This window comes from Eptesicus fuscus, chromosome 21 (genome assembly GCF_027574615.1).
Source record: "Eptesicus fuscus isolate TK198812 chromosome 21, DD_ASM_mEF_20220401, whole genome shotgun sequence".
Lineage (NCBI taxonomy): Eukaryota > Metazoa > Chordata > Mammalia > Chiroptera > Vespertilionidae > Eptesicus > Eptesicus fuscus.
Genome location: NC_072493.1, coordinates 41729039 through 41756101, shown reverse-complemented (window position 1 = coordinate 41756101; position 27063 = coordinate 41729039). Strand labels below are relative to the sequence as shown.

At 54.8% G+C, this 27063-nt stretch overlaps 2 protein-coding genes across 16 annotated transcripts; both read right to left on the bottom strand.

Annotated features, from left to right (window-relative positions):
- Nucleotides 1–514: 514 nt before the first annotated feature.
- On the bottom strand, nt 515–1275 carry INAFM1 (InaF motif containing 1). The gene has a single exon (XM_054710780.1). The coding sequence runs from the start codon at nt 1234–1236 to the stop codon at nt 778–780; it is 459 nt and encodes a 152-aa protein (XP_054566755.1). The 5' UTR covers nt 1237–1275; the 3' UTR covers nt 515–777.
- A 1047-nt stretch (nt 1276–2322) lies between these two features.
- Nucleotides 2323–26258, bottom strand: CCDC9 (coiled-coil domain containing 9). Of its 15 annotated transcripts, none has more exons than XM_054710878.1 (16): nt 26177–26258; nt 17324–17411; nt 15379–15452; nt 15156–15260; nt 13223–13324; nt 12799–13050; nt 10659–10742; nt 10404–10577; nt 9069–9250; nt 5672–5718; nt 5430–5562; nt 4910–5000; nt 4396–4822; nt 3910–4026; nt 3017–3066; nt 2323–2476 (listed from the first exon to the last, which is right to left on the bottom strand). In XM_054710878.1, the coding sequence occupies exons 3-16, from the start codon at nt 15379–15381 to the stop codon at nt 2459–2461; spliced, it is 1785 nt and encodes a 594-aa protein (XP_054566853.1). In that variant the 5' UTR covers nt 15382–15452; nt 17324–17411; nt 26177–26258; the 3' UTR covers nt 2323–2458. The 15 variants fall into 15 exon arrangements, with proteins under 15 accessions (XP_054566853.1, XP_054566854.1, XP_054566848.1 ...); XM_054710879.1 differs by having other exon boundaries at nt 3934–4026; XM_054710873.1 differs by lacking the exon at nt 2323–2476 and having other exon boundaries at nt 2610–3066; nt 17258–17411.
- Between the last annotated feature and the right edge of the window lie 805 nt (nt 26259–27063).

Genomic DNA, 27063 nt, shown 5'->3' with positions numbered 1-27063 from the left:
GGTGCTTTGAGAGCTTCCTCCGTGGTTCCAGGGAGGCAGAGCAGCCCCCACCTTCCTGCCCACGCTCATCGCTCAGACCCCAGGAAGAAGGCTGCCCTCCCAGCAGCGTCCTGGCATCTCAGAGTGGCTTGGCCTCTGTCCCCGACATTGTAATCACACTGAGCACAAATCCCCGAACCCCAGTTCCTGCTTGACATTATCCTACCTCTCCGCCGTCTCCTGTGCTGTGACAGGAGGGCGGGCCCTCGGCTGTCGCCAAAGGCACTTGTCCTCTGCCCCAAGCATGCAAAAGCCTGAGAAGTTCTTCCCACTGTCTGACCTTCAACTGCCCTGCTGCAGATAAGCCTCTTTTTCCCATCCCACCCCCAAAACTGCATGATGGGGGTGCAAGAAAAGGGACCCCGTAGGAAGGGAAGCACACACCAAGCCCCCTCCGAGCAAGACAGACAAAGATCAGACGCCAGGAAAGACTTCCCTCACAAACTTGAGCAGACAAAACAGCACCAGACAGGTGGGCCTGGAGTTTATTGCAGGTGGACGGAAAGACACCGAGAGTCAGAGAGGGGGCTGTGGGCTCTGTGCTCAGAATCCTATGGAGGGAGGGACAGGAGGTGGTCTGCCAGATGGTGGACGCCCGGAGCCAGCTCCCCTGCACCCCCATTCTTCAGGATGACAGCTCCAGAAACACTAGGCTATTTCAATGAAGACGGAATCCTGGCCCAGACAGGAACGGGCATCCTCGGTGGGGCGCGGGCTCTCGAGGGCCTGCGGTCCGGCTTAGGGTCGGAAGGGATGGTTACCCTGGTCCTCGCCTCCCCCTCCCCCCGCGGCCTCCGGTGTCTCTCCGGGCATCTGATGGCGCGGGTGGCGGCTGGGGTCGCTGTGGCGGCGACGGCGGCGGCTGCGCGGCAGCTCGAGTTGGGGTCGCGGCCCGCCGGCGGCTCCCAGGAGGCAGGAGACGGAGGCAGCGGCGGGCTCCGGGGCAGGCGGCGCGCCCGGGTGGGCAGCGCATGGAGGGGACGGCGCGCTCGGCGGCGGGCCGGCGGGGACCGCGGGGGGCCGCGTGGGAACCCAGATGAGACCGTAGTAGACGGCGAGCAGCACCGCGGCCAACGAGACGCAGAGGAAGTAGGCGCAGACGGGAGCCAGGCGCAGCCACCGACCGCGCGGGCCTTCGCTCAGCCCCGCGCCACCCGGGCTCTCGCCGCCGCCGCCCACGCAGCTCGTCCCCCGCATCTCCGCAGCCCACTGGGCCCGCGCTGCTGCCCGCACAGGCCCCGCCCCCACCCTAGGGCCCGCCCCCTCGCCCTAGGCCCCGCCCCCTCGGAGGCAGCTCCGCGTCCTATAGCTCCCAGGTCCAACCGCGCCCCCGCCAGCATGGTCACGCCCCCTCGCAGAACGGCCTCCTCCGCCTTCTAGACCCGCCCCCCTCAGCCTCCGGCCAACCATTATCAAGCTAAGTCTCAACCACGGCATCCTAGCCCCGCCCCCACTGGCCTCTGGCCCCGCCCCAGAATCGTAATACCTGTTTTTTTTCCAAATACAGGTCTAGCCCAGCCGACTCCTGCCAGGCTTCGGGGTCATACCCACGGCTCTTATTTTTTTAGGAAAACTCCCCTAGTTTATCTTTATTGACTTTTAGAGGAGAGGGAGAAACATCTGTGAGAATGAAATACGATTGGCTGCCTCCTGCACGCCCTCTGCTGGGGGATAGAGTCCAACCCCGGCAGGTGCCCTGACGAGCAGTGGTGCCCGGGAGGACGCCCAACTGAGCCACATCAGCCAGGGCTACCCATGCCTCTTAAACGCGAGGCCGCTCAGCGCTTAGCTCCTCCCCGCGCCTTAACCCTCTCCCCTTTAAGGGACTCAGGCTTCTTCCTGGCATCTAGCCTCGCCTCCGAGCCCCGCCCCCTTGCCAGGCTCAGGCCTCGCAAGCCCCAGTTCCAGCTTAATTTCCTCTGAATCAGACTATACTCCAGCATTCGATTCTGTCCTCTTCTGCCCCTGGCTTCCCCTCTCTCTAGTCCAGGCTCCATCGCTTTTCTTCCCCGCACTCCACTCGTTCCAGCACCGAATTCTAACCACTACCTCCCCTAGGTGGCTGCGCCCCACACCAGCGTTAGGAACTCCCACCTAAACCGGCTCTGGAGGCCCCCTCATATCCTATTGCGTTCCCGTTCTCACTCCGCCCACCAGGATTCTGGCCCTCCCAGAAACCCTAATCAGGCCCCACAAAGCCCAATCTCCATACTTTGAGTCCCAAGTTGCAGCTCAACCCCACGCCCCAGTCACGCCCCTCCCCCAGCTCCTCCCCCACCACCTGCAATTTCTCCCTCTCCCTAAGCCAGGGGTCCAGAGTGGCCCCAGGGAGGAGAGCACAGCCAGGACAGCCAGACCAACCCCTCCTGCCGCCCACCCCATCAAGGCAGGAAGCTTCAGTGCCCACCCAGCAGCGTCTTCAGGAATTCGGGGAGGCCTGTGGGAGGGGTGGAGGGAAGAGGTATCAGGGGGTGGAGAAAGAAAGACCCTTCCTCCCGCCTCTTCCGCCACAGAAAAGCCTGCCAAGCACAGCAACCCAGCCCGCCCCCGCCAGAAACACAGTGCAAAGGTTAGCGAAAGCGCTGCGTTTAATAGACAACCGGTGGCTCAGTAGTTCAAGTCCTTGATGAGTCACCGCTAGCAGCCATGCCTCAGATGTCATCTCCTGGCGGCGGGAAACTCGTCCCGGAGACTAGCACCTGCCCGCCGAGACCTCCACAGGTGGGTCACTCGGAGACGTCTCAGCCATCCGGGTCCCCGGCGTCCCCCCATTTGTGAAACTGGACTAATGCCCTGGCCCCACGCCGGTCGCTGTCTCAGGCTCCTCCCCCCTGACATTTAACCCTCTCCTGGCTGGAGTGTGGCAGAAGCAAAAGACAGAGGAGCGAGGCTGCGGGAAGTTAGTGCAGAGTCGGCGGCGCGGTCAGCGGGCGGCCCCCGGTGGTGGGGCGGCCGCCACCACCTTGCAGAAACGCACCCTCTGGAAGTCGGTGATCTCCGCAGTCTCCTGGCCCTCGGGGCCTCCCTCTGGGGAGAAAAGGGGCGGTCAGCGGAGGGGAACAGTCCCAAGACAACCCGCCTGGCCCTGCCCCTCATCTCGATGGAGCTTGGCTACAGACACCCCCGTTCTAAGTGGTTTAGGGGCCTCAGACTAATCCTCGCAGCAGAACCCTCTTTACAATGGAGAAAATACTGGAATACAGTAACGACATCACGGTCACTTGGCTAACAAAGCGCTAGGACACCTGGCCTCACCCACCACCCTAAACTCTGTCCTCTCAGACCCCAGCCCACCCACCTCATGGGCTTAACGTGACTGCCCTACTGCGCCTGCTCGTCCTTGCCCGCCTCCTGAGTTCTAACCAGACCTTCCCCGGCTCGGCCCCCAAACCCTAATCCCCCTAATCCCAGTCCTGGGGGGAGGTGCCTGCTTCACAACCCGGCTTCCACAGAATGGAGGTGGAGAAACGGAGTTCAGTCTCCCTCCTACGCCATCGGACCCAACATTCTAATAGGGTCCCCATTTCTCTATCTAATCCAGCTCACAGTTAAATCCATTAGACTGCCCTCCCCACTCTTTTTTTAATCTATTCAAATTTCTAATCCTGCCTTAGCCCCACCCCTTTATTTTCCAACCCCCTGAGGCTCACTCACCTCTAAATCCTAATCCCATCATGGCTCTGCCTGCTCATCCCCAGGCCCCTCCACTGGGTTCCTAGTAACTGGGCCCCAGGAATCCTTCCCTTAGCTCCGCCCCTGACCTTCTCACTTCACCCCCAGGTCCAGCTGCTACCCCACATACTCCACTCCATCACACCCCACCAAGCCCTCCTCCCCTCAGCCCCAGAGGAAGAGGAAGGAAGCAGCCACCTCCAGGGCCCACGGCTCCCCCACCTGGAGCTGCCTCGGACCCCTCCTCTTCAGCTTTCTGGATTCCTGGGAGGCTGGGCCCGCTCTCCAAGGAGGCAGGGGCTGGCTGGTCACCTCCTGGAGGAGGAGGAGGCCCGGTCAAGCCCCTCCCTGTCCAAGTAGCACCCAAGACAGAAGGGCCCGAGGGAAAGGGGGTTCAAGGACACAGCTTGGGAATGTCAGTTGAATGGGAATGTCACTGAACGTGAACTCTTTATTAGAGAGGGCGCTCTGGCAGGACCCAGAGCAGGGGCAGTACCTGGGGATGGGCATTTCAGAGATCAGTAAGGACAGTACACACATGGCCATGGACTGTCCTCCCTAGTCGCCAGGGCCGTGGGGCACACGGGGCCCAGCCCCTGAGGGCCCCCCCCCCCCCGCCCATGCACCCTTTGAACACACACACAAGCAGCCAGCTTCATGCATTTCCAAAAGGCCAGGCCTCACCCGGAGAGAGGGCATCAGCCGGGTGGGTGGTCCGGGGAGAATTCAGCTCCATCTCTTCACCCCAGTCAGACACAGGCTGGTGGCCCCCAGGGGGTGAGAAGGGGCTGGACGGTGTGGCAGGGGACTGGGGACGTGGCAGGGGCTCCTCAGGGCTGGAGGGCTCCTTGTTGGCCTGCTCACTGCCGGCGCTCCCAGTGGGCTCAGATTCTTGGGGTTGGTGGTCTTGGGCTGGTTCCTCCTCCTCCTCTCCCTCCTCCTCCTCCTCGTCATCAGCCTCTTCTTCCTCTTCAATCTCCTCCTCGCCCTCACTCACATCTTCCCATTCCTCATCCTCCCCTTCGTCCTCCTCCTCTTCGTCTTCCTCCCCCTGGTCCTCCTCCCCCTGGTCCTCAGGAGGCCGGTGAGCAGGGGCTGGGGTCTCGGGCAGCTGTGAGGAACACAAGGCAAGTCAAAGAGAGGGTGGGGGCCCTGAGCACCCCTACACCTCCTTCCCAGGAATGACAGTCTGCCTTACCTGTGTGGGCGTCTCCTCGGGGGGAGGGGGTTGTGAGGCCTCGGGGGCTGGGGACTCTGCCTCCTTCGTCTCCCAGCGGTCATCGTGGTCACTGGAAGGTCAGAGGAAAGGGTCGTGAGGCCTGCGGGGCACAGGAGGAAGGGGCTCCCACCTCCCGCTCCTCCCCAGAGGAGAGGTTCAAAATTCAACTTGGGGGGAGAGGGGTTGCAGGATTTCCAGAGGAGGCCTGGCGTGTTGGAACACTCAGGAGGAAATGGCGGGTGTGTCTTCAGGTGTCAGGGACAGACAATAGAGGGAGGACCAGGTGGCAGAAGCGGAGATGGGCGGAAGAGGAGGAGGGGACAGATGAGCGACAAGTGGAGAGACAGGCCCCAACCTCTCCCAACGAAGGGCCTGACCCACAGAGAGACAAGCGCCCTGAGGGACACACCCACCACAAACAAACAAGTCAGAGAACGACAGGGGGAGGGCCCCCCCAGCCCCCCGGGAGTGTGCACATGCCCAGGGAAGGGGGGCCCACCTGTAGGCACGGGCGACTGCCTTGGCCTGGGGTCGGCTGCTCCTCCTCTTCCGGCGGCTGACCTCAGCTTTGTGCTGGGACAGGAACTCCCTGAAAGTGGGGGGCTTGGGAGGCCGGGCCCAGGCCTGGTCATCTGCAACAGAACCCAGCAGTTGTTGGGGGTGGGGGACACAGCACAAACCTCCCCACCCCCACACCTGGCCCAGCCAGCTGCCTCACCCCACCCAGGGACACCCACTCACCATATCGGTGAGATGGTTCGAGGGCAGCGGCTGGGCCATCCTTGAACCTGGGGAAAGAGAAAAGGGGTGAGCAGGAAGCTGGGGAACAGTGGAAGCAAGAGGGGTGGGAAGAGATAAGAGGGAGAGATGGGCCATGGCCGCTGTGCTCAGTAGTTAATGTGTTGGCCTGAGCACCAAAGGGTCATGGGTTCGATTCCTGGTCAAGGGCAAGTACCTGGGTTGCAGGTTCAATCCCAGGCACTGGTCAGGGCACATGCAGGAGGCAACCAATGGATGTGTGTGTGTCTCTGCCCCCCACCTCCCTCCCTCCCTCTCTCTCTAAATATCAGTGGAGAAAATGTCCTCCAGGTGAGGATTCACAAAACAAAAACAAACCAAGAGGGAGCTGGGGGCCAGGGTCAGAAATGAAGGTCATAGCAGGAGACATGGTCAACCAGAGGGATGTTACTGATTAAGAGGGGGACAGGATCAGGTGACGGACAAGAGGCAAATTTGGCGTCGTATGACAAATACAGAAAGAAAACATTCAGTATTTGACCCCCTAGAACAAAAATTAGGAAAGTACAGGATCCCTAGCTTCCTGCTGGTCTCATTTCCTGTTACTGTGTGTCACCTGCCCAGCTAAGCAGGCTCTCCTACCATGTGGAGCTCCTGCCTCAGGCCTTCGCCTGCTGCTCCAGGACACTCTTCTCCAGGTCGTGTGTGTGTTTGTGTGTGTGTGTGTGTGTGTGTGTGTGTGTGTGTTGTTGTTTTTTTGAGAGAAATATTGATCTGCTGTTCTACCTATTCATGGGTTGATCCTTTTTTCTTTATCTTTAATATACTTTTATTGATTTCAGAGAGGAAGGAAGAGGGAGAGAGAGACAGAAACATCAATGATGAGAGAGAGTCATTGATTGGCTGCCTCCTGCACGACCCCACTGGGGATCAAGCCCACAACCCGGGCATGTGCCCTTGACTGGAATCGAACCTGGGACCCTTCAGTCCGCAGGCCGACGCTCTATCCGCTGAGCCAAACTGGGTAGGGCCTTTTTTCTTTTTTTAAAATTGATTTTTAGAGAGAAACACTGAGAGCAACCCGGGCTCAGTACAACGCCCAAGTGAACCACATCAGCCAGGCTCATTGATTGACTCTTTTTTGTTTTGTTTTGTTTTGTTAATTTTCTTTATTGATTTCGGAGAGGGAGAGGGAGAGGGAGAGGGAGAGGGAGAGAGATAGAAACATCAATGATGATAAAGAATCATTGATTGGCTGCCTCCTGCCCATCCCCCACTGGGGACTGAGCCCACAACCTGGGAATGTGCCCTGACCGAAATTGACTGGTGGCCTCCTGGTTCATAGGTCAATACTCAACCACTGAGCAACACTGGCCGGGCTGGTTGATTCTTGTATGTGCCCTGACCGGCCCTGACCTGAGATTAAACCCACAATCTTGGCGTATCAGGATAACGCTCTAACCCACTGAACTACCCAGCCAGGGCTCCTCCAGATCTTTCAGTGACCTGTTCCCTCACCTTCAAACCTCAGCTCAGAGGCCTCCCTAAACCCCCATCTAAAGTAATCATATTATCTAATCTAAAACAACAGCCTCCATTCCTCTGTGCACTCTGCTCAATTATTCTTCTCGACCTAACTTTAGATCTACTCATGACCCATCTTCCTCACAGGACTCTAAGTTCCAGGAGGCCAGAAGCGTTTTATTCCCTGTTGAATCCCCATCACCTAGAACCTTCCATGACACATAGGAGGGACTCAAAAAACATCTGCTAACAAAGTCAACTCACACAAGTTAATGAGACTTGTGGCAGGCTGCTCTGGGGACATAAGAGAAAAATAATTACTTCCTCAATCTTAACCCCTGAGAACACCTCCCCAAAGTCCAGCTGCCTACACTTAGAAAGATCAGAGACAATACCTGTACAAAATACTACTTCTCGTGCCTGCACAACCTTAGCACCCAATCCAAAAAAATAAATGCTCTGACCACCAGGCCCACAGATAAGGTCCCCTTTTTTCTCAAGCCAGCATCAACAATAAAACTTCGAGGTGTGGCCTGGCTGGTGTGGCTCAGTGGTTGAGCATTGGCCCATTAACCAAGAGGTCACCAGTTCAATTCCCAGCCGGGTTGCTGGCTTGATCCCCAGTAGGGGGTGTGCAGGAGGCAGCTGATCAATGATGTTTCTCTCTCATCAATGTTTCTATCTCTCTATCCCTCTCCCTTCCTATCGCCCTAAAAATCAATAAAAACGTATTTGTAAAAACATTTTTTGAAATATTTCTATTTATTTCAGAGAGGGAGAGGAAAAGAGATAGAAACATCAATGATAAGAAAGCATCACTGATCAGCTGCCTCCTGCACACCCCCTACTGGAGATCGAACCCGCAACCCTGGGCATGTGCCCTTGACTGGAATCGAACCTGGGACCCTTCAGTCCACAGGCCGATGCTCTATCCACTGAACCAAACCGGTTAGGGCTAAAAACATATTTTTTTAAAAAGGTGCGGTTTGGATCCCCAGTCAAGGCAACCGATCGATGTTTCTCTCTTTTCCTTCCTCTCTCTCTAAAATCAATTAAAAACACATACACTCAAGTGAGTATTGAAAACAAACAAAAAAACTTCTAGGTGTGAAATCTCCCAACGCAGCAAAGGACAGAGGACGGGTAAAAACCACTGCTGGTCTTAAGACTCGTCAGCTCTCTCAGAAGCCTCACCAGCTCTGATATGGGAGTAGGTCCTCCTGCCAATGATGCAAAGATGCCTTCGCTTTAAGTCTGTCTAATTGGATTCTTCCTGGACCCGGAAGGGGACAAAGTCAGACCTGAGGATGATGATGCCACTGGGATAAGGGGTTTGGGTGGGGGGATACAAATTAGAGGGATGAAGGGAGGATGCAAAGGTCCAATCACTGTTAGCCATTCTTCCTGCCCCCCGTGTGAGAGTTTACATCCACGCCTTCAGCCATGGAGTGAGGGCAGTTCCCGCCACTGGAGTGAGCAGTTTAAGTTCCCGAGATGCTGGGTCTGTTGGCTAATAAAATGGGGAGGTTTATCCACTCTCCCTCTTGCACATCTGCCAGTCATGTTCTGCTCCCCTCAGCCTGACCCCCAGAATGAACACACATGGAGCGGAACTGAGTTCAACCAGCTTCAAGAAGCCACGCCCTGTCGAACCCACAGCTGACCGTCAGCCTGGATCAGCTGAACCCAGCTGACCCCTGAACACAGGAGAAAGGAGTGCCTTTACATGCCCGAGAGCTGGTGGTTACACAGCCTTGCCACAGCGATCACTAACTGACACAGGGTGAGAAACCAGAGCCAGTCAAAGGAGTTCCAACGCCCAACCACTGAGCCCAGGTCAAGGAGCCAAACAGGGGCAGGCAGGGACGAGACTCACATCCCATCGGTCTTCTCAGCATCCCACTCCCGCCGCCACTGGCCGGTGGGCTTGCGGTGTCTCTGCAGCCGCTCCTGGTCGATCTTCTCCCTCTCCTGCTTCCAGCGCAGGTACTCTGACCGCTCCCGGCCCGTCATGGAAAGTGTCATGTCACTGGCACCGCCCAGGCCGGTCCGGCGGCCCTGCCCACAGCAGACAGCAGTCAGGGCCCTGTTCTGCCACCCACCCCTCTACCCCAGGTCCTCCAAGCTCAGAGGTAGAGCCCCCTGCTCAAGGTCACACAGGAGGGGACAGGGCAGAGGTTAGAACCAGGTCTGCTACAGTGACACCTCCTCAGAGAGACCATCCCAGATCTGTCCCCTCACCCTGCTGGATTCTTCTTCATGACATTTGCATTACCTGCATCTCATGCCACAGGATGTCCCAAAAACATGTATGCACACTTTCACAGCTGATAGCTCAATGGAGGGTTTTTTCTTTCCAGCCAGACTAAGCTTTAAGCAAAGGAAATTCATCCCAAAATGCTACTGGAAGCTTGAAAATGCAGTTGCAGTACAAACATTGCCTTTATAATTATTCCAAGGGTGTGTACACATTTTAGCAGCTGATAACTCACTTAATTTTCACTCCTTTCCAGGTTTACCTGATTTGAAATAATGGGTGAAGCCAGACTAAGCTTTGAACAAAGACAATGTATCCACTAGACTTCTTTATGAGGATACATGAAAGATAAAGTTTACAGTACAACTCCAGCAACAGTTGACAAACTGAGGGCGCATAAGTACTGAGCAAAATTATTCTTTATGTTTGCGACTCTGCTGCTTCGAGTTATCAGCAGTGCCTGGACCAGAATGGTCACCAGTTTGAAAACAGGCATTGACAAAAAATATTATTCATTTCTGTAGATTCTTTTAAATTTGGAAAATGAACTGTATGTTAACAAACACTAACTTCATAGTCATTCAAAGTGTGTATACGGTTTTGTGAGGAGACACCCTATATGTCCATTCATTTAGCTCCCACCAGAATCAACTTCTTCAGGACACGGGCTTTGCCTTGCTGACCCTTGGCTGCAGCACCTAGGACAGCGCCTGGCACTCAGATGGGCAGCAAACATCACTAACATTAGGAATGAGAAAGAAAGCAGTGTGGTCCTGGCACAGAACCAGGTCATTGGGGTGAGAGCCAGCCAGTCGCTGCCTCTCCCTGCTGCCTCCCTGCTGTCTGGCTCCCTGCTGTGCCTGCCGCTCAGCACACACCCAGGACGTTTGCTGAGGTGAGATTCTGGCTGCAGAACGGGGCCTGGCCCAGCGTGCCCCCGCTGCCAGCACCCACCTGCCGCTCCTGCTCGAGGCCGCAGCGCACGCGCTCAAAGTCCGAGCCCCCCCAGTTGCGCCCGTGCCTGCGGCTGCCCTCCCGGCGGTCCCGCTCAGGCTCCTCCAGGGGCCCGCTGCGCCGCCGGGGGTCGTCCAGGAAGTTCCGCACCGGGTTGGGCTCCAGCACGCCTTCCTGCAGGCACAGGGATCGGGGTTGGCAGGTTCACCCAGGCCTGGCAGCCGGGCCTCACACCGGGGACACCCTGGCACTGACCCGCTGGTTGCGCTCATACTCCGCAATCTTCTCCATCTCTTCGTTCATCTTCTCGATATTCTGCTTGCGCCGCTCCTCCCACTCCTGGGGGGGGGGGGGTTTACAGAGACACCGGGTGTCAGGAAGAACCACTCAACTCCTTGTGCTTAAAGAGTTAAAATGACAGCTCTGAGTGTCTCCTCTGGACAGGTCTGCTTTAAAGGCCAGCCCTAGGCTGGGGAATTTGGCTCCAGCGTGTTCCCTGTCAACCTTCATTAATAAGGAGGACTCGCTGGGTCTCGGTTTGTGCCATCAATATGGTGTATGCTGAACGCCATATTGGGGTCAGGAATCTGGATACATACCAAGCAGAGGGGACCTACATGGCTAGCCCCCAATAGAAACCCTGGCCCTAGCCGGTTTGGCTCAGTGGCTAGAGCGTCGGCCTGTGGACTAAAGGGTCCCAGGTTCGATTCTGGCCAAGGGCACATGCCCAGGTTGTGGGCTTTATCCCCCCAGTAGGGGACGTGCAGGAGGCAGCCAATCAATGATTCTCTCTCATCATTGATCTTTTTACTTCTCTATCTCTCTCCCTTCCTCTCTGAAATCAATTAAAAAAATATATATTTTTTAAAAAACAAAAAACCCTGGGCACTTGGTTTCTATTAGAGTCCCTGGTAGGTGATCCTCAATGCCTGAGGACTTTTTAAAAATATTTTTTTACTGAGTTGAGGGAGTGAGAGAAACAGTGATGTGAGAGAGGAACACTGATTGGCTGCCTCTTGCACACCGCCTCCTAGGGACTAAGCCTGAAACCCAGGCATGTGACTTGACTGGAATCAAACCAGCAACCTTTCAGTGCATGGGATGATGCTCAACCTGAGCCACACCGGCCAGGGCAATGCTTGAGGAATTGAGTGTAACCTGTATGACCCCACTGGGCAAGCTGGTTTCCTCCAGATTTCAGCCCACGTGCCTTTCCCTTTTGCTGATTTTGCTTTGAATTCTTTCACTGTAATATATTTCAGTCAGGAATCTTTCTAGCAAAACACTGAACCTGGGGGAGAGGTTGGGGACCTTGAGACACCATGGTCGCCATAGAAATAACGGCAATAACTTGGCAGATGGCTTGGTGACCCCCCCACAATCCATTCTCCCCTTCCTCCATGGTAACAAAATTTTATACAAGCACATGGCTACGCTGCTGGAGTTGACATTTTTATTCCCAGGGCTCAGCATATAAGAGATAAATAAACTTACACCTGACTTAAGTGGGGTCTTTTTGTTACAGCAGCTTAGCATATATATATATATAAAAGGCTAACATGCAAAGTGTCCCCTTGGGAGTTCGACTGGGAGTTCAATCACTCACTATCACGTAGCTGACCACCTGGGGGTGGCGCGGAATGAAGGAAGGCCCAGGCCAGCAGCTGGGGAAGGGAGGCCCCGGCCAACAGCCAGAAGGCCCGGATCGGCCCTGATCGCTGGCTAGGCCTAGGGACCCTACCCATGCACAAATTTCGTGCACCAGGCCTCTCATACAAATAATAAACACCCATAGGTCATGTTCATCGAGCACTTACTGAGGGTTTCAGTGCCTGATGTCATAAATGTTTATGATAACCTTTACACCAGATGTTCTTCCCAGTTAAGAGCAAGAACCCAGAGGGGAGTGAGCTGCCCCAGGACAGGGAACAAATAGAACTAAGATGACCCCAAGTCCATGGCGGGTTCTGAGCCACTATGCCAGACAGCCTCCCACCCCGCTAACCTGAGTGTCAGGGCAGTGGCAGGAGTTACAATAAGAATGTCACTGTTCCCCACAAACAAATCTAGAGGAGAAAGAGAGGAAGCACATGTACTGGACAGAGCCTGCCAGGCACACAGAGTTTATCAGAGACAGACAGACAGAGCCAGTAAGAGAAGAAAGAGACAGGCGAAGGAAGGCAGATGGGCGAGCACACACCTGACAGGAAAAAAAAAAGAAGAAGGAAAACAGAGGCAGGGCGAGTACACACAGGCACTGGTCAAGAGGGGAGAGAGAAAGCCGGATGGAGGAGCTAAAAGAGAGAGAGGCGCACAGAAAGATGGACAAACAGGCGAACGGTCCATCTAAGAGTAGGAATAGAGAGAAACAATGGAGCCCCTTCCCAGCTCCTACCTTGGATTTGCGGTCGGCAGCTGAGGTATCTCCAGCTCCAGAGAGATGAGGGGACCCTCTGCCCCGGCCCCTCCGGCCGCGGCTGCCAGCTCCTCCTCGAGGCTGCTCCCCAGGACTGTCTTCCCAGTTGCGGGAGGCCCGGCCCATGCCTGCCCGGCCTCCCTGCTGGGGGGGAGTCCGGCCTCCTCCCCTGCTCGTCCCCGGGGGCCGAGGGGTCCCAGGAGCCCTCCGGAAAGGACCCTGGTTCTTTTCCTGGGAGGGGGAGAAAGGAAAATTCCAGTCACTGGAGCAAGGAGAGCAGGATGGCCCAGGGCAGCTGCCAGGGTGAAGGCCACCCACAGATCTGGGGCAGTTAACCTGATCTCGGGTCTCAGCTCTCCCCCCTCCCTGTCCTCTGTTGTCCCCACCGCAGCGTGGGGCTCACCACGTCAACTGCCACATTCTCCTTCTCCAGCGAGCGGCCTTTCCGGGGAGCTGTCACGGCTACGCCCTCCAGTTCAGCTTTTTTCCGATCCTCCTCGATCTCCTAGGAGCAAACATCAGAGGTGAGTGTGGGGTGAGTGCATGGCTGAACTCCCAAAGCCCCCTGCGTTTCTCCCGAGTCTGGCCGCAGCCCAGGCCTCTCTCCTGAGCTCCAGGCAAGAACGCTGGTGACCTCAGCATCTTCCCCCAAACTGCAGCCAACTGCTCAGAGCCCTCCGGTGGTGCCCCTCTCTGCGTAAGGGCAACATCTGAGTGGAGCCTGAGGAGGTGAGGGACCGGAGGGTCTCTGGGGGAGACTGTTTCCAGGGGAGGAAGAGCTCCACGCTGCTCTTGCCCTCCCCCCTCCTGTCCAGTGCGTGTGTGTCCTCTCCCTCTCTCCCCGTTTTCCTTTTGTTGGCCCTTGAGTGTATGCTTGTCCACCTGCCTTCCCTCTCCTGTCTCTTTCGTCTCCTACTGGCACTGTCTGTCTGTCTGTCTGTCTCTGATGGACTCCGTATGCTGGCAGGCTCCCTCACAGCCTAAGGTCTGCCCTGCTCACCACCCCGCCTCATCTCCCACCCTCACTCATTCTGGCCTCCTCACTGCTCCTAGAACATAGCAGGCTTAGACCTGTTTCGGGGCCTTTGCACCTGCTGTTTATTCGGCCGAAAACACTTCCCCCAGAGATCCTTCAGGCCCTCACCTCCTTCGGGTCTCCGCTCAAATGTTCCCCTTCTTAGGGAGGCCTTCCCTGACCAGCTTATAGAGACCAGCTCCCCTGCCATTCTCCCGCCCGTTCCTCTTCATCCCTGGCATTTTGTCTATTTTGCCTGTTGTCTGTCTCCCCCTACAACAGAATCTGCCTGAGGGCAGGGACGTCTGTCTGTTTTGTTGCTAATGTATCCCGGGGCCTAGAACACTGCCTGGCACACAACAGAAACTCAATACGCTTTTTTTTTTAATGAATGAATGAAGAATGAATAAATGAAACCACATCCTCCTCCCAGGCCCCATCTCTGGGACAGCCCCACCACCTACTGTCACCTTTGGCAGGGACCTGGACCTTGTCCTGGACTCTCCCCACTCCCCTCCCCTTCACACCACTGTCCATCAGTCACTGTCCCAAGCCAAGCACCTCCTCTCTCCCCGAGGTCCCTGCCTCAGCTTCTTCCCTGGCCTCTGGTCTCCGGCATCACCTTCTCCCATCCCCCACCACCTTCTCCCATCCCCCACCACACACAGCAGCCAGACGGGATCTTCCTAAAAAGCTATTCTGACCTGGCCCCCCTCCTCTCAAAAGCCCTTCATGGCTCCCCTGTGCCCTCAAGAAGAAGTCCAAACTCTCAGTCTGGCCCCTGCTGACCTCTCCAGGTCAATATTCCCCACTGACCCTCTAATTTTAAGCTCCAAGTTTTTACACAAACTGTTTCCTCTGCTTGAAACATGCTCTACTCTACTTTTCAAATGGCTCATGTCTACTCACCCTTCAGGTCTCAGAATCCCCTCCTCCAGGAAGCCCTCCATCATATCCTGCAGGCTGGGCTCCCAAAGACCCCCAAAGATCCCAGCCTGCCTACTCTGGGACACACTGACTGAAGACAGTTCTCTGCCCCCACTGGACTGTCGCCCCTGGAAGGGCAGACCCCGGGCTGTCTCAGTCACGCTGTTTCCCCAGCACCACTCAGCACAGGGCCTGGGACAGCAAAGACCTCGGTGAATATTTGTGAATGAGCAATGGAATGATGGCATGGAGGAAGGAATGCCAGGCTAAGGCCTTTGGCTTTTATCCTGAGAGTGAAGGGAAACCATGACAAGGTTTTAAGAAAAGGAGAGGTGAGGGAAACTCACTGCAGGGAGGAGAGGGGATGGGGTCTCCCAGGGCAGGGCTAGGGCACCTGGTAGCGCCGGATGAGGGCCTCATTCTTCCGTCGAAGAGCCTCGATCCTCTTGTCCAATTCAGCATCCTTCTCCTCCTTCGATTTCAGATCCAGCGTGGCTGACTGAGACAGGGAGGCAGTTGAGAGACAGTAAGAAAAACCAAGTTCTGCGTCTGGCACCTGGACCCCCTCCTCCCAAGCCCCCTGCTGCAAAGCTCAGATTCAGAACTTGCCATCTCACCATTCTGCTGACTGGGTGGGGCCAGGGTCCCAGCAAACCTTTCCTGCAAAATGTGGATACAGCGCTGGGGGTTCCTGAGAGCAGAAGAAACAAAAGAACTAAGGCCAATGCCCCCACCCCAACCTGCTTCCTCTCTCCCATCATAATACGTACGTACACACACACACACACACACACACCTGCATCCCAAAAGAATTCTAGCCCCTCACTCTCCAGTGCTCTTCTTGAAATACCAGCCCGCCCCTTCCCGGGAAAATGTTAAGCTCCGCCCCCTGTGGACATTTGGACCCACCTTTTCCCTGTAAACACTAGAGTCACACCCACCTCAGGAAAGTTCTGGCCCCACTCCACAGCATTAAGAAACCAGCTAACACTGCTTCCCTCCAAACGAAGTTCCCCAGTCCAGCCTCCACACCCTGTGCTGAGAGTTTTAACCGGGCCTCCATCTCAGGAGAGCTTTAGCTACATCCTCCCCCCCAAACCTGTACAAGGAAGTTCTAGGCCCACCTCCCTGCGCCCATTGTGATGCCGCTCACATCCCAGTGAAGATTCTATTAAATATATTTTATTGATTTTTTACAGAGAGGAAGAGAGAGGGATAGAGAGCTAGAAACATCGATCAGCTGCCTCCTGCACACCCCCTACTGGGGATGTGCCCGCAACCAAGGTACATGCCCTTGACCGGAATCGAACCTGGGACCCTTGAGTCCGCAGGCCGATGCTCTATCCACTGAGCCAAACCGGTTTCGGCAGATTCTAAATTCACTTCTTTCCCAGGAAAGTTTCAGAAACATCCCATAACTCCACACTCTAAAAAAGCTCGAACCCCACTCCCTCAGACTGCCCCGACCCTCGGAGAACATCCTAAACCCACACCTCCCTCAGGGTTGTCCCAGCCGCGTTCCCACCATCGGGAAAATAAGGCAGCTGCCTCCCTGCAAAGATCCCGAAAACAGGCCCGGTACCCACTGGCGAGGCTCCCTGCGCCTGGCCCGACCTTCCTAGTGAATACTCGCCCTGTCCGGACGCGGAATTTTCCCGACCCGCCCGTGGCTGAACGGGAAAGAGCGCCAGCTCCAACCCCGTCGGGAACGCTAGGGCCCCGCCCCCCCGCCGGGGCAAACTTTCTGGCCCCGCCCACGCTTCGTGTCATTGATCTGGCCCGGCTTCCGACTTCCCCCACCGACCTTCTGGCCCCGCCCCCCGGTCCCCAAGCAACAGCTGGGAACCGCCCCCTCCTTCTCGCGTTATTACGCCGGCGCCGCCCCCGGCTCGCCAGCTCTCGCTGGCCACGCCTCCGGCTTAACCAACCGACCTTCTCGTCACGCCCCCTGGCTCCCGCCCCTTCCAGGTCGGGTCAATATTTGGCCCCACCCCCGGCACCCCCAGCCACGGGGCTGCCGGCTTCCCCGCCAAAGCTCGGAACTTGCCCCCCGAACTCCAGCAAAACTTTCTGGCTCCACCTCAGCGTTCCCCGGCCTGGACCCTGGCCCCGCCCCTCAATCCCCCGGCAACTTTTTGATCCCGCCCTCGCCTTCACGTCAGCCCCTAGACCCGCCCCTGACTTCCCCGCCAAGGATCCGGACCCACTCCCAGATCGGGCAAAACTTTCTGGCCCCGCCCCCAGCGGCTCCCAGCCAGCGCCCCGGCCCCGCCCCCGAGCTCTCCGGGCTACATTTGGGCCCCGCCCCCCCCAGCGCGGGCATAACTTTTCGGCCTCACCCCCCGCTGCCCGTCCACGCCGGGGCCCTGCCCACTCGCCAACGTCCCGCCCCGCCAGCGCCCCACTCGCTTCCCATGTGGGCGTCCAGTCCCCGCCCCCCGCAGAGTACTCCGATCCCGCCCCCGCGGGCTGCTCGCTCCCCCTGCCCGCGCTTACTGACTCCACGTGGGGCGTCAGGCCACGCCCTCTCCGGGCGCGCTCCCGGCCCCCTCGCCCGGTCACCTGTCCCGGAGACCCCGCGGCGTCCGCGACTCCCGCTCCGTCGGCCTCCGCGTCCGCAGCTCCCGGGGCCCCGCGCGTCACTTCCCGCCTGCACCACGTGAAGAGGGGAAATAAAGAGGGTCACTTCCGGTCCTGCGGCCCGTTTCCGGGATCCTTAAAGGCGCCGCGCCCCCCACGCGTGGACGCGGGAATGGGTGGCGCTGATCCGCAAGGGTGTTCTGCAAGTTTGTCCAACTTCCTTCTGCCTGGACTACCCTCTTGGAAGGAAGCAGACACCATCTCCTCTCTCTGGCCTTTACATGCTCCCTTACTTCCTGGTTCCAATAAGTAGGTGCGTGCCCGGCACTGGTCCATGACTCCCGGAGGCCTGACCTGCCCGGCTTGTGCCGGGGAAGTAAAGGGGGGCCAGAGGGATGAATGCAAGGGGTAGACTCCATCCCTACCCTCATGAGGGAAGGCACAAGAAAACGTGAAATAACCAACAGAAATGTGGCAGCGGTCTTGTAAGAGGGGCGGAGGAGAGGCCTGAGGGTGAGGGGGTGGCTATGCAGGCAGAAGACCCACCACCTGTGCAGAGGACCTGTGGCGAGTGAACTGGAAGACGCTCAGAAGAGGATCAGCTGGATTTGGCTACAGACTCCGGGGGGTTATGCACTCACCAACACTTAGGCAGGATCCAGCTATTAGAAGCGATGGTGAATGCTATGGAGCACCCTTACAGGAGGTGATGACAGTTATAAGTGGGCAGACCAGATTCCCTGAGGTTGCCAGTCATTTTATTTTGTGGTTTAAAACATTGCAAGTCCCTGGTAGTCCCTTGCCCTTTATGTGGCTACTGTGTACAGCCTTCCAACTCTTTATTCAAATGTCACCTCCTCATAGGGGCGTTCCTTGAAACCACCCATTTAAACATTGCAGTGCCTCCCATCCCTTTTCCTCTTCCAACTGTATTTCTCCGTTTACTGTTCATCCTCTAAACTACTGTATCTCTTACTTATTTTGTCAACAGTCTGTCTTCTGTACGACCTCCTCTGTTTTACCGGGTTCTGCCCCAGTGCCTTGTACATCGCAGGCTCTCAACAAATATTGGTTGAGTGGGTAAATCTTTATTACTACTATTTTCTTGCCTTCATAATAAAACAGAAAGTAGACACACTGCATTGAAATTCTGTATCTTTAACTGAACAAGGGGTGGTTAAACCTTTTAAACTGCTGGGTAATATTCCATCCTGTAGATGGGCCATAATTTGCCCCACCTGGTCTCGTGGACCTTTGAGTAGTTTCCAGTTTGGGGAGATTGCCCGCAATGCTGCATTGAACTAGAAGCACACATCTGCAACTTCGCTCAAAAAGGACTCATGCCCAGCCGGCATGGCTCAGTGGTTGAGCATCGACCTATGAACCAGGAGGTCAGGGTTCGATTCCCCGTCAGAGCACATGCCTGGATTGTGGGCTGGGTCCCCAGTAGGGGGCCTGCAGGAGGCAACCCATCAATGATTCTCTCTCATCACTGATGTTTCTATCTCTCCATTCCTCTCTGAAATCAGTAAAAGCATAATTTAAAAAAGAAAAGAACTCATAATGATATGATAAGACTGGACTCTGAAGCCAGAAGGCATGGGTTTGAATCCTGGCTCTGTCATTTACTAACTGTGTGACCTTGAGGGATATAGGAAAATTCTCTGGATTTCAGTGTTTTCATCAGTAAAATAGAGTTTGTGACACCTCCCTCCCAGGTTTGTTGTGCCGAATTCAGTGGATCAATCAATTAATATATATAAAGTGTTTGGCACAAGGCCCGAAATATTATAAGTTCTCAATAAATGGAGACCATTTATGACTTCTGAAAAGACAAATTGCTGGATCAAAGATGAATTTACTCTCAAAAATGAACAGAGGTGGACCCAGGTTGTGTAGGGCCTGAGGTTTACACAAGTAGGAAGCCCTCTTGAAAACGAATAAAAGAATGCAAGACTTAGCCCTAGCTGGTTCCGCTCAGTGGTTAGAGTGTTGCTCTAGGCAACAAAGGGTTGTGGGTTCAATTCCCAGTCAAGAGCATGTACCTGGGTTGCAGATTCAATCCCAGCCCCTGCTAAAAGCAACCAATCCAATTGTCTCTTCTCTCTGTCTCTCTCTCTCTCCCCCTCCCACTCTAAAAATCAATGGAATCCGGCCGGTGTGGCTCAGTGGTTGAGCATCGATTATGAACCAGAGGGTCACAGTTCGATTCCCCATCAGGGCACATGTCCTAGGTTGGCAGGCTTGATCCCCAGTGGGGGTGTGCAGAAGGCAGCAGATCGAAGATTCTCTCTCATCATTGATGTTTCTATCACTCCTTCTCCCTTCCTCTCTGAAATCAATTAAAAAAATAAAAATCAATGGGAAAAAATGTCCTCGGGTGATGATTAACAACAACAAAAAGTAAGAGTTCAAGGTCACCTCCAAGGGTATGGGCAGAGTCATGGGAGTGAGGGGCCAGAGCTTATACTTGGTCTGCCTCACTGTACGGAGGCCACTGCAGACAGAAGAGGCCGCCCAGGCACGACAGAGCCGAGGTGAGAAACCCTCCTCTAGCTCCATAACAAGTGTTTGGTTCCTTGAACACAACACATTTCCCTCTTGTCTGGGCCTTGGCATAGGCTGTTCCTCCTGCTTGGAACACCCTTCCAAGCCTTTTCCCCGAGTTAAGTCCTCCTCATCCTCCGGACTCAGCTCAGATGTCACCTCTTCCAGGAAGCCCTCCCTGACCCAGGCTGGGGCAGGTGCCCTCTGGGCTGTCCTACTCCCCCCAGATTCCTTCAGCCCAGCCCAGCCCAGCCCATTCAGGGGCCTCACTGTCCCGGAACGGGTCTGTTTCTCCCCAGACTCCCGGCCCTGTAGGGGCAGGGCTGGGGTTGTCTCTGTCACCACTGCGTCCCCAGCACTGTGCAGACAGGGCCATGCACAGAGTAGTCCTCAACACAAGCTGAACAAGCAAAGCAGCCGATTCTCACAGAGCCTTCACCATCTCCCCAGCCCATCAGACCAGCGGGTTTCCCAAACACTCTTTATGGCAAATGCCATCTCCATAACTTTTCCGTCCTGAAATGAAATGCATAGATAGTATGTCCTACTGGCATACATCATTTTAGAAAATCAATATAATAACCTAACATAAAATAGAAATGAAGTAATTTATAATAAAGCAAAACCTAAAAATGCATTAGTACAACTACGCTGGAAAACATAAATGGTCAAATGCTTTCACCTACTTATAATGAATGTATTTAAGTATAAGAGAATTAGAAAAATCGCCAATGGAATAGTGTCAATCCCTTTTGTTATATTTGAGATGTTGAGAAAGGGCTGTGTGCGTGTGTGTGTGTGTGTGTGTGTGTGTGTGTGTGTGTGAGAGAGAGAGAGAGAGAGAGAGAGAGAGAGAGAGAGAGAATGCAGCAGCTGGAACAGCAGTTTGATAGAGATGCTGCAGTGAAACTCTTTGATGTGACTTTGATACCGGAAGTGGGGTTGCAGTGGGGACGCGATTATCAAGAATGGTGAATAACCCCTGGTTGATTTCTGAACAAAACATAGAACAGTATTTCCTAGAAAGTAGTTGTGGCCCTAGCCGGGTAGCTCAGTTAGTTAGAGAGTCACCCCAATACGCCAAGGTTGTAGGTACGATCACTTGTCAGGACACATACAAGAATTAACCAATGAATGCATAAAGAAGTGGAACAACAAATCGATGTTTCTCCCTTTCTCTCTCTCCCTTCCTCTCTCTAATATATATATTATATACTAATAAAAGGGTAATATGCAAATTGGTCATGATGCCCTCACAGTAACAACCGAACAGCAGGCTGCATAGGGCGACCAGGCTGGCAGGGGGTTAGCAAGGGGCGACCAAACAACTGACCAGCAGGCTGCATGGGGCAACCAGGCCGGCAGGGGGGGCAGTTGGGGGCGACCAGGCTGGCAGGGGGGGTAGTTGGGAGCAACCAGGCAGGCAGGGGGGACAGTTAGGGGCGACCAAGCCAGCAGAGGGGGGAAGTTGGGGGTGACCAGGCCAGTGGAGGGGCATTTGGGGGCAACCAGGCTGGAAGGAGGGGCACTAAGGGGCAACCAGGCCAGTGGGGGGGGTCAGTTGGGGGTGACCAGGCCGGTAGGGGGGGAAGTTAGGGATGATCAGGCTGGCAGGCAGGTGAGCGGTTAGGAGCCAGCGGTCCCGGATTGTGAGAGGGATGTCCGACTGCCGGTTTCGGCCTAATCCCTGGGATCAGGCTGAAACCGGCAGTCAGACATCCCCCAAGTGGTCCCGGATTGGAGAGGGTCCAGGCTGGGGTGAGGGGACCCCCCCATGCACAAATTTCATGCACCGGGCCTCTAGTATATATATAAAGTGCCCACCCGGCATGGCTCAGTAGTTGAGCGTCGAACTATGAACCAGGAGGTCAGGGTTCGATTCCTGGTCAGGGCACATGCCCAGGTTGCAGGCTCGATCCCCAGTATGGGGCATGCAGGAGGCAGCTGATCCATGACTCTCTCATCATGGATGTTTCTCTCTCTCCCTCTCCCTTCCTCCTTGAAACCAATAAAATTATTTTTTTTAAGTCATTGCATCCATGGGAAATTCAGGCTGTATTAAAACCAGGCAAGCAATATTCTGTTTACCAACCACAGAATGACTCCAATTCAAGAGACTGGCACTGTCAAGAGCTGATGAGGATTTGGAGCAGCCAGAACGCTCATCCATTTGGGGGCGGGGCGTAAAATGCTCCAGCCACTTGGAGAACTGTTTGGCAAGGTCTACTCCAGTTCACACACATGTACTCTGTGAGCCAGCCAGTCCACTCTGAGGGCTCTGGCCAACGGAAATGCATGCACGGGTTCACCAAAAGGCATGTCACATGCCAGAATGTTCACAGCAGCTTTCACACAATAGCCCCTCTTATGGGCTGATTTGTGTCCCTGCAAAAAAAAAATTTTATGTTAAAGTCCTAACCCCCTGTGGGAACCACGCCAGAGTCCCCAGATAGTCAAGGCTAATTAGAGTGTAGAGACCTTGTTGATAGTATGCCGGACAGCCAAGACCACTCTGAACATGGGAATCTTCATCAAATGTTCAAGGCTGGCCCTAGCCGGTTTGGCTCAGTGGATAGAGCATTGGCCTGCGGACTGGAAGGTCCTGGGTTTGATTCCGGTCAAGGGCACATGCCCGGGTTGCAGGCTCGATCCCCAGCAGGGGACGTGCAGGAGGCAGCCAATCAAAGATTCTCTCTCATCATTGATGTTTCTCTCTATGTCCCTTTCCCTTCCTCTCTGAAATCAATAAAAATATATTTTTTAAAAATGTTCAAGGCTGAGGTAGCATAAGCTGGCGCAAGGACCACAATTATGGTACTCTGCGCACGCGTGCCGTGCTGACGCCAAATGATTGATGTCACTGTTGGCAACTAGCCTCGTTCGTGTAAGTCGTATTAAAAGTATGTGACTAAGGCTAGAGAGCTCAGGCGGAGCTGAGAGCTGCTGCTGAGAGAGAAGCTCAGAGGCAGTTGCTATGTGAGGCTAGAGACCAGCCAGTGTGCGGGGCACGGGGGACGGGAGAAGCTGCTGAGCCAGAGGCTGGAGAAGCTACTGAGGCTGTTGCTCGAAGGGAGAGCTCGGCTACAATTGCTATGGAAAGGTCTAGGTCTGGAGGCAGCGTGCGGCTGCTCGGTTAATAGCTGTGGGTACAGAGATGAAGGCCACCATGTAGGAAAGGTATGTGTGTACCAGCCGGTGTGCTGCTGCCTGAATGGACTTGGCTGTGAAGAGCTGTTTTGTCTAATGGTGTGTGGCCACTGGTTCCTACAATAAACACTCATTCTTAGACACCCACAACTCCTCATGGCTTCTCGGTCAAAGACCTGGCATCCAAGAAGGTCCAGCCCTAGGCAGAGGGGCTGGGACCCAACAGTTAGTCTGGTGGGCAGGGCTCGAGAAAGAATCTGCCCTGACACTTAGCATCATCGAGGAGACTTCAGAAGAACCTATGGACTCAGAGCAGCTCAGAGCGGCAGTGCCGTGCAGTGCTCTAGCTATCTCTGACACCCCCATACCTCTGAATGTGACCTTCTTTGGACTCAAGCCTTTTACAGAGGAATTAAGTGGAAATGAGCTTATTAGGGTGGGCCCTCATCTATATTAATAAAAGCATGATATGCTAATTAGACCAGACGTCCTTCCGAGATGAAGCTGGGGCTGCGAGGGAGGGATCCAGGCAGCTGCAGCTGCGAAGGCCTACTCTTGCATGAATTTCACGCATCGGGCCTCTAGTCCACTGTAAGAAGAGATTAGGCCCGGCCGGCGTGGCTTAAAGGTCGAGCATCGACCTATGAACCAGGAGGTCACGGTTCGATTCCCAGTCAGGGCTCATGCCCGGGGTTTCAGGCTCGATCCTCAGCAGGGGTGCAGGAGGCAGCCAATCGATGTGGATGTTTCTCTCTCATCCATGTTTCTATCTCTCCCTTCCTCTCTCTCTAAAATCAATAAAAACATATTTTTTCCTTTCTTTTTTCGTTTTTGTTAATCCTCACATGAGGATATTTTTTCCATGCTTTTCAGAGGAAGTGAAAGGGAGAGAGGGAGGAGAGCGAGAGAAACATCAATGTGAGAGAGATACATGACCGGTTGCCTCCCGCATGTGCCCTCGACCCTTCGGTGCATGGACCAGGGCTTTAACTTAGTAACACCGGCCAGGACCATATATCTGTATAAATATATCCATTTTTTTAAAATCTAGAATTAGTTTATAGTTATCAGGCTACATGAAGATCTGGTAGAAATTTGGTAGCCAAACAGGCTGATTTTCCCGGTTCAAGTTTTCCATTCACCACCAGAGGGCGGCATGGCACACTCCCGGCCGCTTTAGTGGTGGGACAGGCATTCAATTCAACAAATAGTTCTTGAAACATAAAACCTGCTTTGTTTTGTACCGGGCCTCGTTCTAGTTTTTAGATGTGTGAAATGGGGCTTCGAATGTAGAGCTGTGCTGGAGGCACGTCCCTGCCGCTATGGAGCTACTTTCTCCAAGAGGAGGCAGACAATAAACAGCTAAACAAATGAATATGTAATAGGAGTGCTGTGGAGCAAAATAAGGCAGGGTGAGGGGACTGAGATAATCCGGGAAGGCTTCTCAGAGGAGGTGACATTTGAGCAAAGACCAGAGTGAAACGCAGGGGTGAGCTAGGTGAATATGGGAGTGTCCCAGGGGGAGAAAGGGAATAGGATGGTGCCATTCACCAGCTGTAAGATGGGAAGGGAGACTGAGGCAGGCCCAGCCAGGCCTGATAGGAGGCAAAGGGCAGCACCTATTCTGAGGCAAGCTGCGCAGTCCGAGGTAAGGACAAGATAACCTCCTATGGGGGAGAGGGGTAGACAGGGAGGCAATCAGGGGGTGCTGCCTGGAGGAGGCAGCATAAGCATCAAGTGAAGTGCTGAGTGATGGTAGGTGAAATGCTGAGAGCAGTGCCAGACACACACTACATTTGTTTACTATTATTGCCATTATCCACTGACTCCACAAATAGCTACTGAGCAAATAAAAATAAATAAACTTAAATAAATAATAAATAAACCTAAATAAATCCAGAATCCTGCCCGACCAGTGAAGCTCAATGGTTGAGCGTTGACCTATGAACCAGGAGGTTATAGTTCGGTTCCCGGTCAGGGCACATGCCTGGATTTCGGGCTTACTCCCCAATGTGGGGCATGCAGGGTTGATGTTTCCATCTCTCTCTCTCCCTCTCCCTTCCTCTCTGAAATAATAAAATAAAATAAAGCGTGCCTTTAAAAAAAAAATCCAGAATGCTACCACATCTCCTACCCCAATCTCCTGCTTCTCAGGATAGTCAAAAGGATTGAACGAAGTCAGACACACAGTAGGTGCACAGAATGTGAGCTGCCGTTATCGTTATTATTACCTCTTCATCCTTCCGGCTGCTTAGGTCAAACCTGGGAGCTCCTCAAACTCTTCTTGCCCCACCCCCACCCCCGCCCACAGACACACCCAATGCCTCAACTAATCCCATCAACTCCACCTCCAATCCGACCTCTCCTCCCTAATTGGGCTCCCTGCCCTCTACTCACAGTCTGTTTTCCACTTTGGCCGCCAGGGGGCGCGTTTTAGAACTAAATTAGTTCACGTCCTTTCGCTGCTCAGAACCTTCCTGTGACTCCCGCTTCACTCAGGGTAAAAGTTAGTCTTCACCGTGATCTAACCCCCTTCTCGGACCTCCTCTCCCACACCTTCTCCCTTCCCTTAATCCCAGCTCTTCCAGCTGCTCACTAGGTCCTCACTGTCCTGGACGTGCCTGCTCTGGCCTCAGGACCTTTGCACCTGCCCTTCGCTTTGTCTGGGGCGCTCTTTGCTCCCTCATCTCCTTTGGACCTTGACTCAACCGTCACTTTCTCAGGAAGACCTTCCTTGGACATCCTAGTGAATAAGACCACCCTCAACACTCTCCAGCCCCCTTCCCTGCTTCCTTTTTCTACTTCGACTCACTTTGTATTGTTGCTTGTATCTTTCATGGTCTGTCTTCCCCAGACCAGAGTATTAGCCCCATGAGGACAGGGATTCCGTCTGTTTTGTTCACTGCTGTATCCCCAGTACCCACAACAGTGCCTGGCACAGAGGACGCCCTGGTAAGTCTTTGAATGAATGAATGAATGAATGAATGAATGACCACTGGCATCTTGTTGGTTACAAACATCCCCATCTTTCCGCTTGGAAACCCAGAGGCTCCATTCCCCTGCTATGTGACCTTAGGAGGCAGACCTCAATTCTCTGGCCTCAGTTTCCCCATTGTCAGCAGGACTTAAAGCAGCCTCTACCTCATGGGATTGTGGTGAAGATTAAATGGGTTCAGACTTGCAGCATTTCTGAGCCGGCCCTGAGGAGCAACGGTGGGCTTTTTTCTTGGCGCCTGCGCTTCCGCCTTGTGCCACTAGGGGGCAGCAGGCGCCCGGCGGATTCGCCCTCGCGGTCGGAGCGGGCTAAGCGCGGAGCAGGGGTAACTCCGGCAGAGGAAGCTGATGAAATCCTAGCCAACTCGCAGTGAGCTCATCCCGCCCGGGCGCCTCCGGAAGCCACGGGGCCGCCCGGCCTCCGCCTGGCCCAGGTGATAAAGCCCGGGTGCTGAACCAAGGCGGGAAGTCCTTTCCGAAGTCTGCCCTGCGTGGGGCCTGCTGCCAGGAGCCGGGCCCGCGGGAAGGGGCCAGGATGAAATAGAGGGGGGTGGGAGGGAGCCCCCTGGCTGTCTCCACAGAACGAAAAGTGAATTCTGGGCATGGCTGTGGGAGTGAGAGAGAGAGAGAGGAAATGGGGGAGAGAGGCAGGGAGGGAGAGACAAAGACCAGAAGCGGGAGAGACAAAGAAGAGACAGAGATGGGGAAACTGAGGCAGAAGAAGGGGTGACACACACAGAGAGGAGAGACAGCCTGGGAAAGTAGATGGAGGGACAGAGATGGAGAGAGGCAGAGACATGAAGAGAAAGTTGGGGGAGGCGAGGAGAGACAGAGATGGTGGAGGCAGAGACAAGGGAGAGACCAAGAGGGGAGGCGGCAGGCAGAAACAAAGGTGGAGAGAGGGCCAGGGACACAGAGACAGGGAGAGACATCCATGAAGAGACAGAGAGACCTAGCCCAGTGGCCGAGATGGGGAAGCAGAGGCAGAGGTGGCCGAGATGGAGTCAAGGGGACAGAGTCAAGGTTGGGGAGCA

Excerpts from the sequence above, each read along its gene's own strand:
- CCDC9 (XM_054710873.1), bottom strand. Across the intron at positions 5,719-9,068 it reads GCTGAGAAGACCGATGGGAT|GTTCAAGGATGGCCCAGCCG; the intron begins GTGAGTCTCGTC and ends CTCTTTCCCCAG. Across the intron at positions 3,067-3,909 it reads GGGAGCCGTGGGCCCTGGAG|AGGGAGGCCCCGAGGGCCAG; the intron begins GTGGCTGCTTCC and ends TTTTCTCCCCAG.
- INAFM1 (XM_054710780.1), bottom strand. The coding sequence starts at position 1,236 with ATGCGGGGGACGAGCTGCGTGGGCGGCGGCGGCGAGAGCCCGGGTGGC.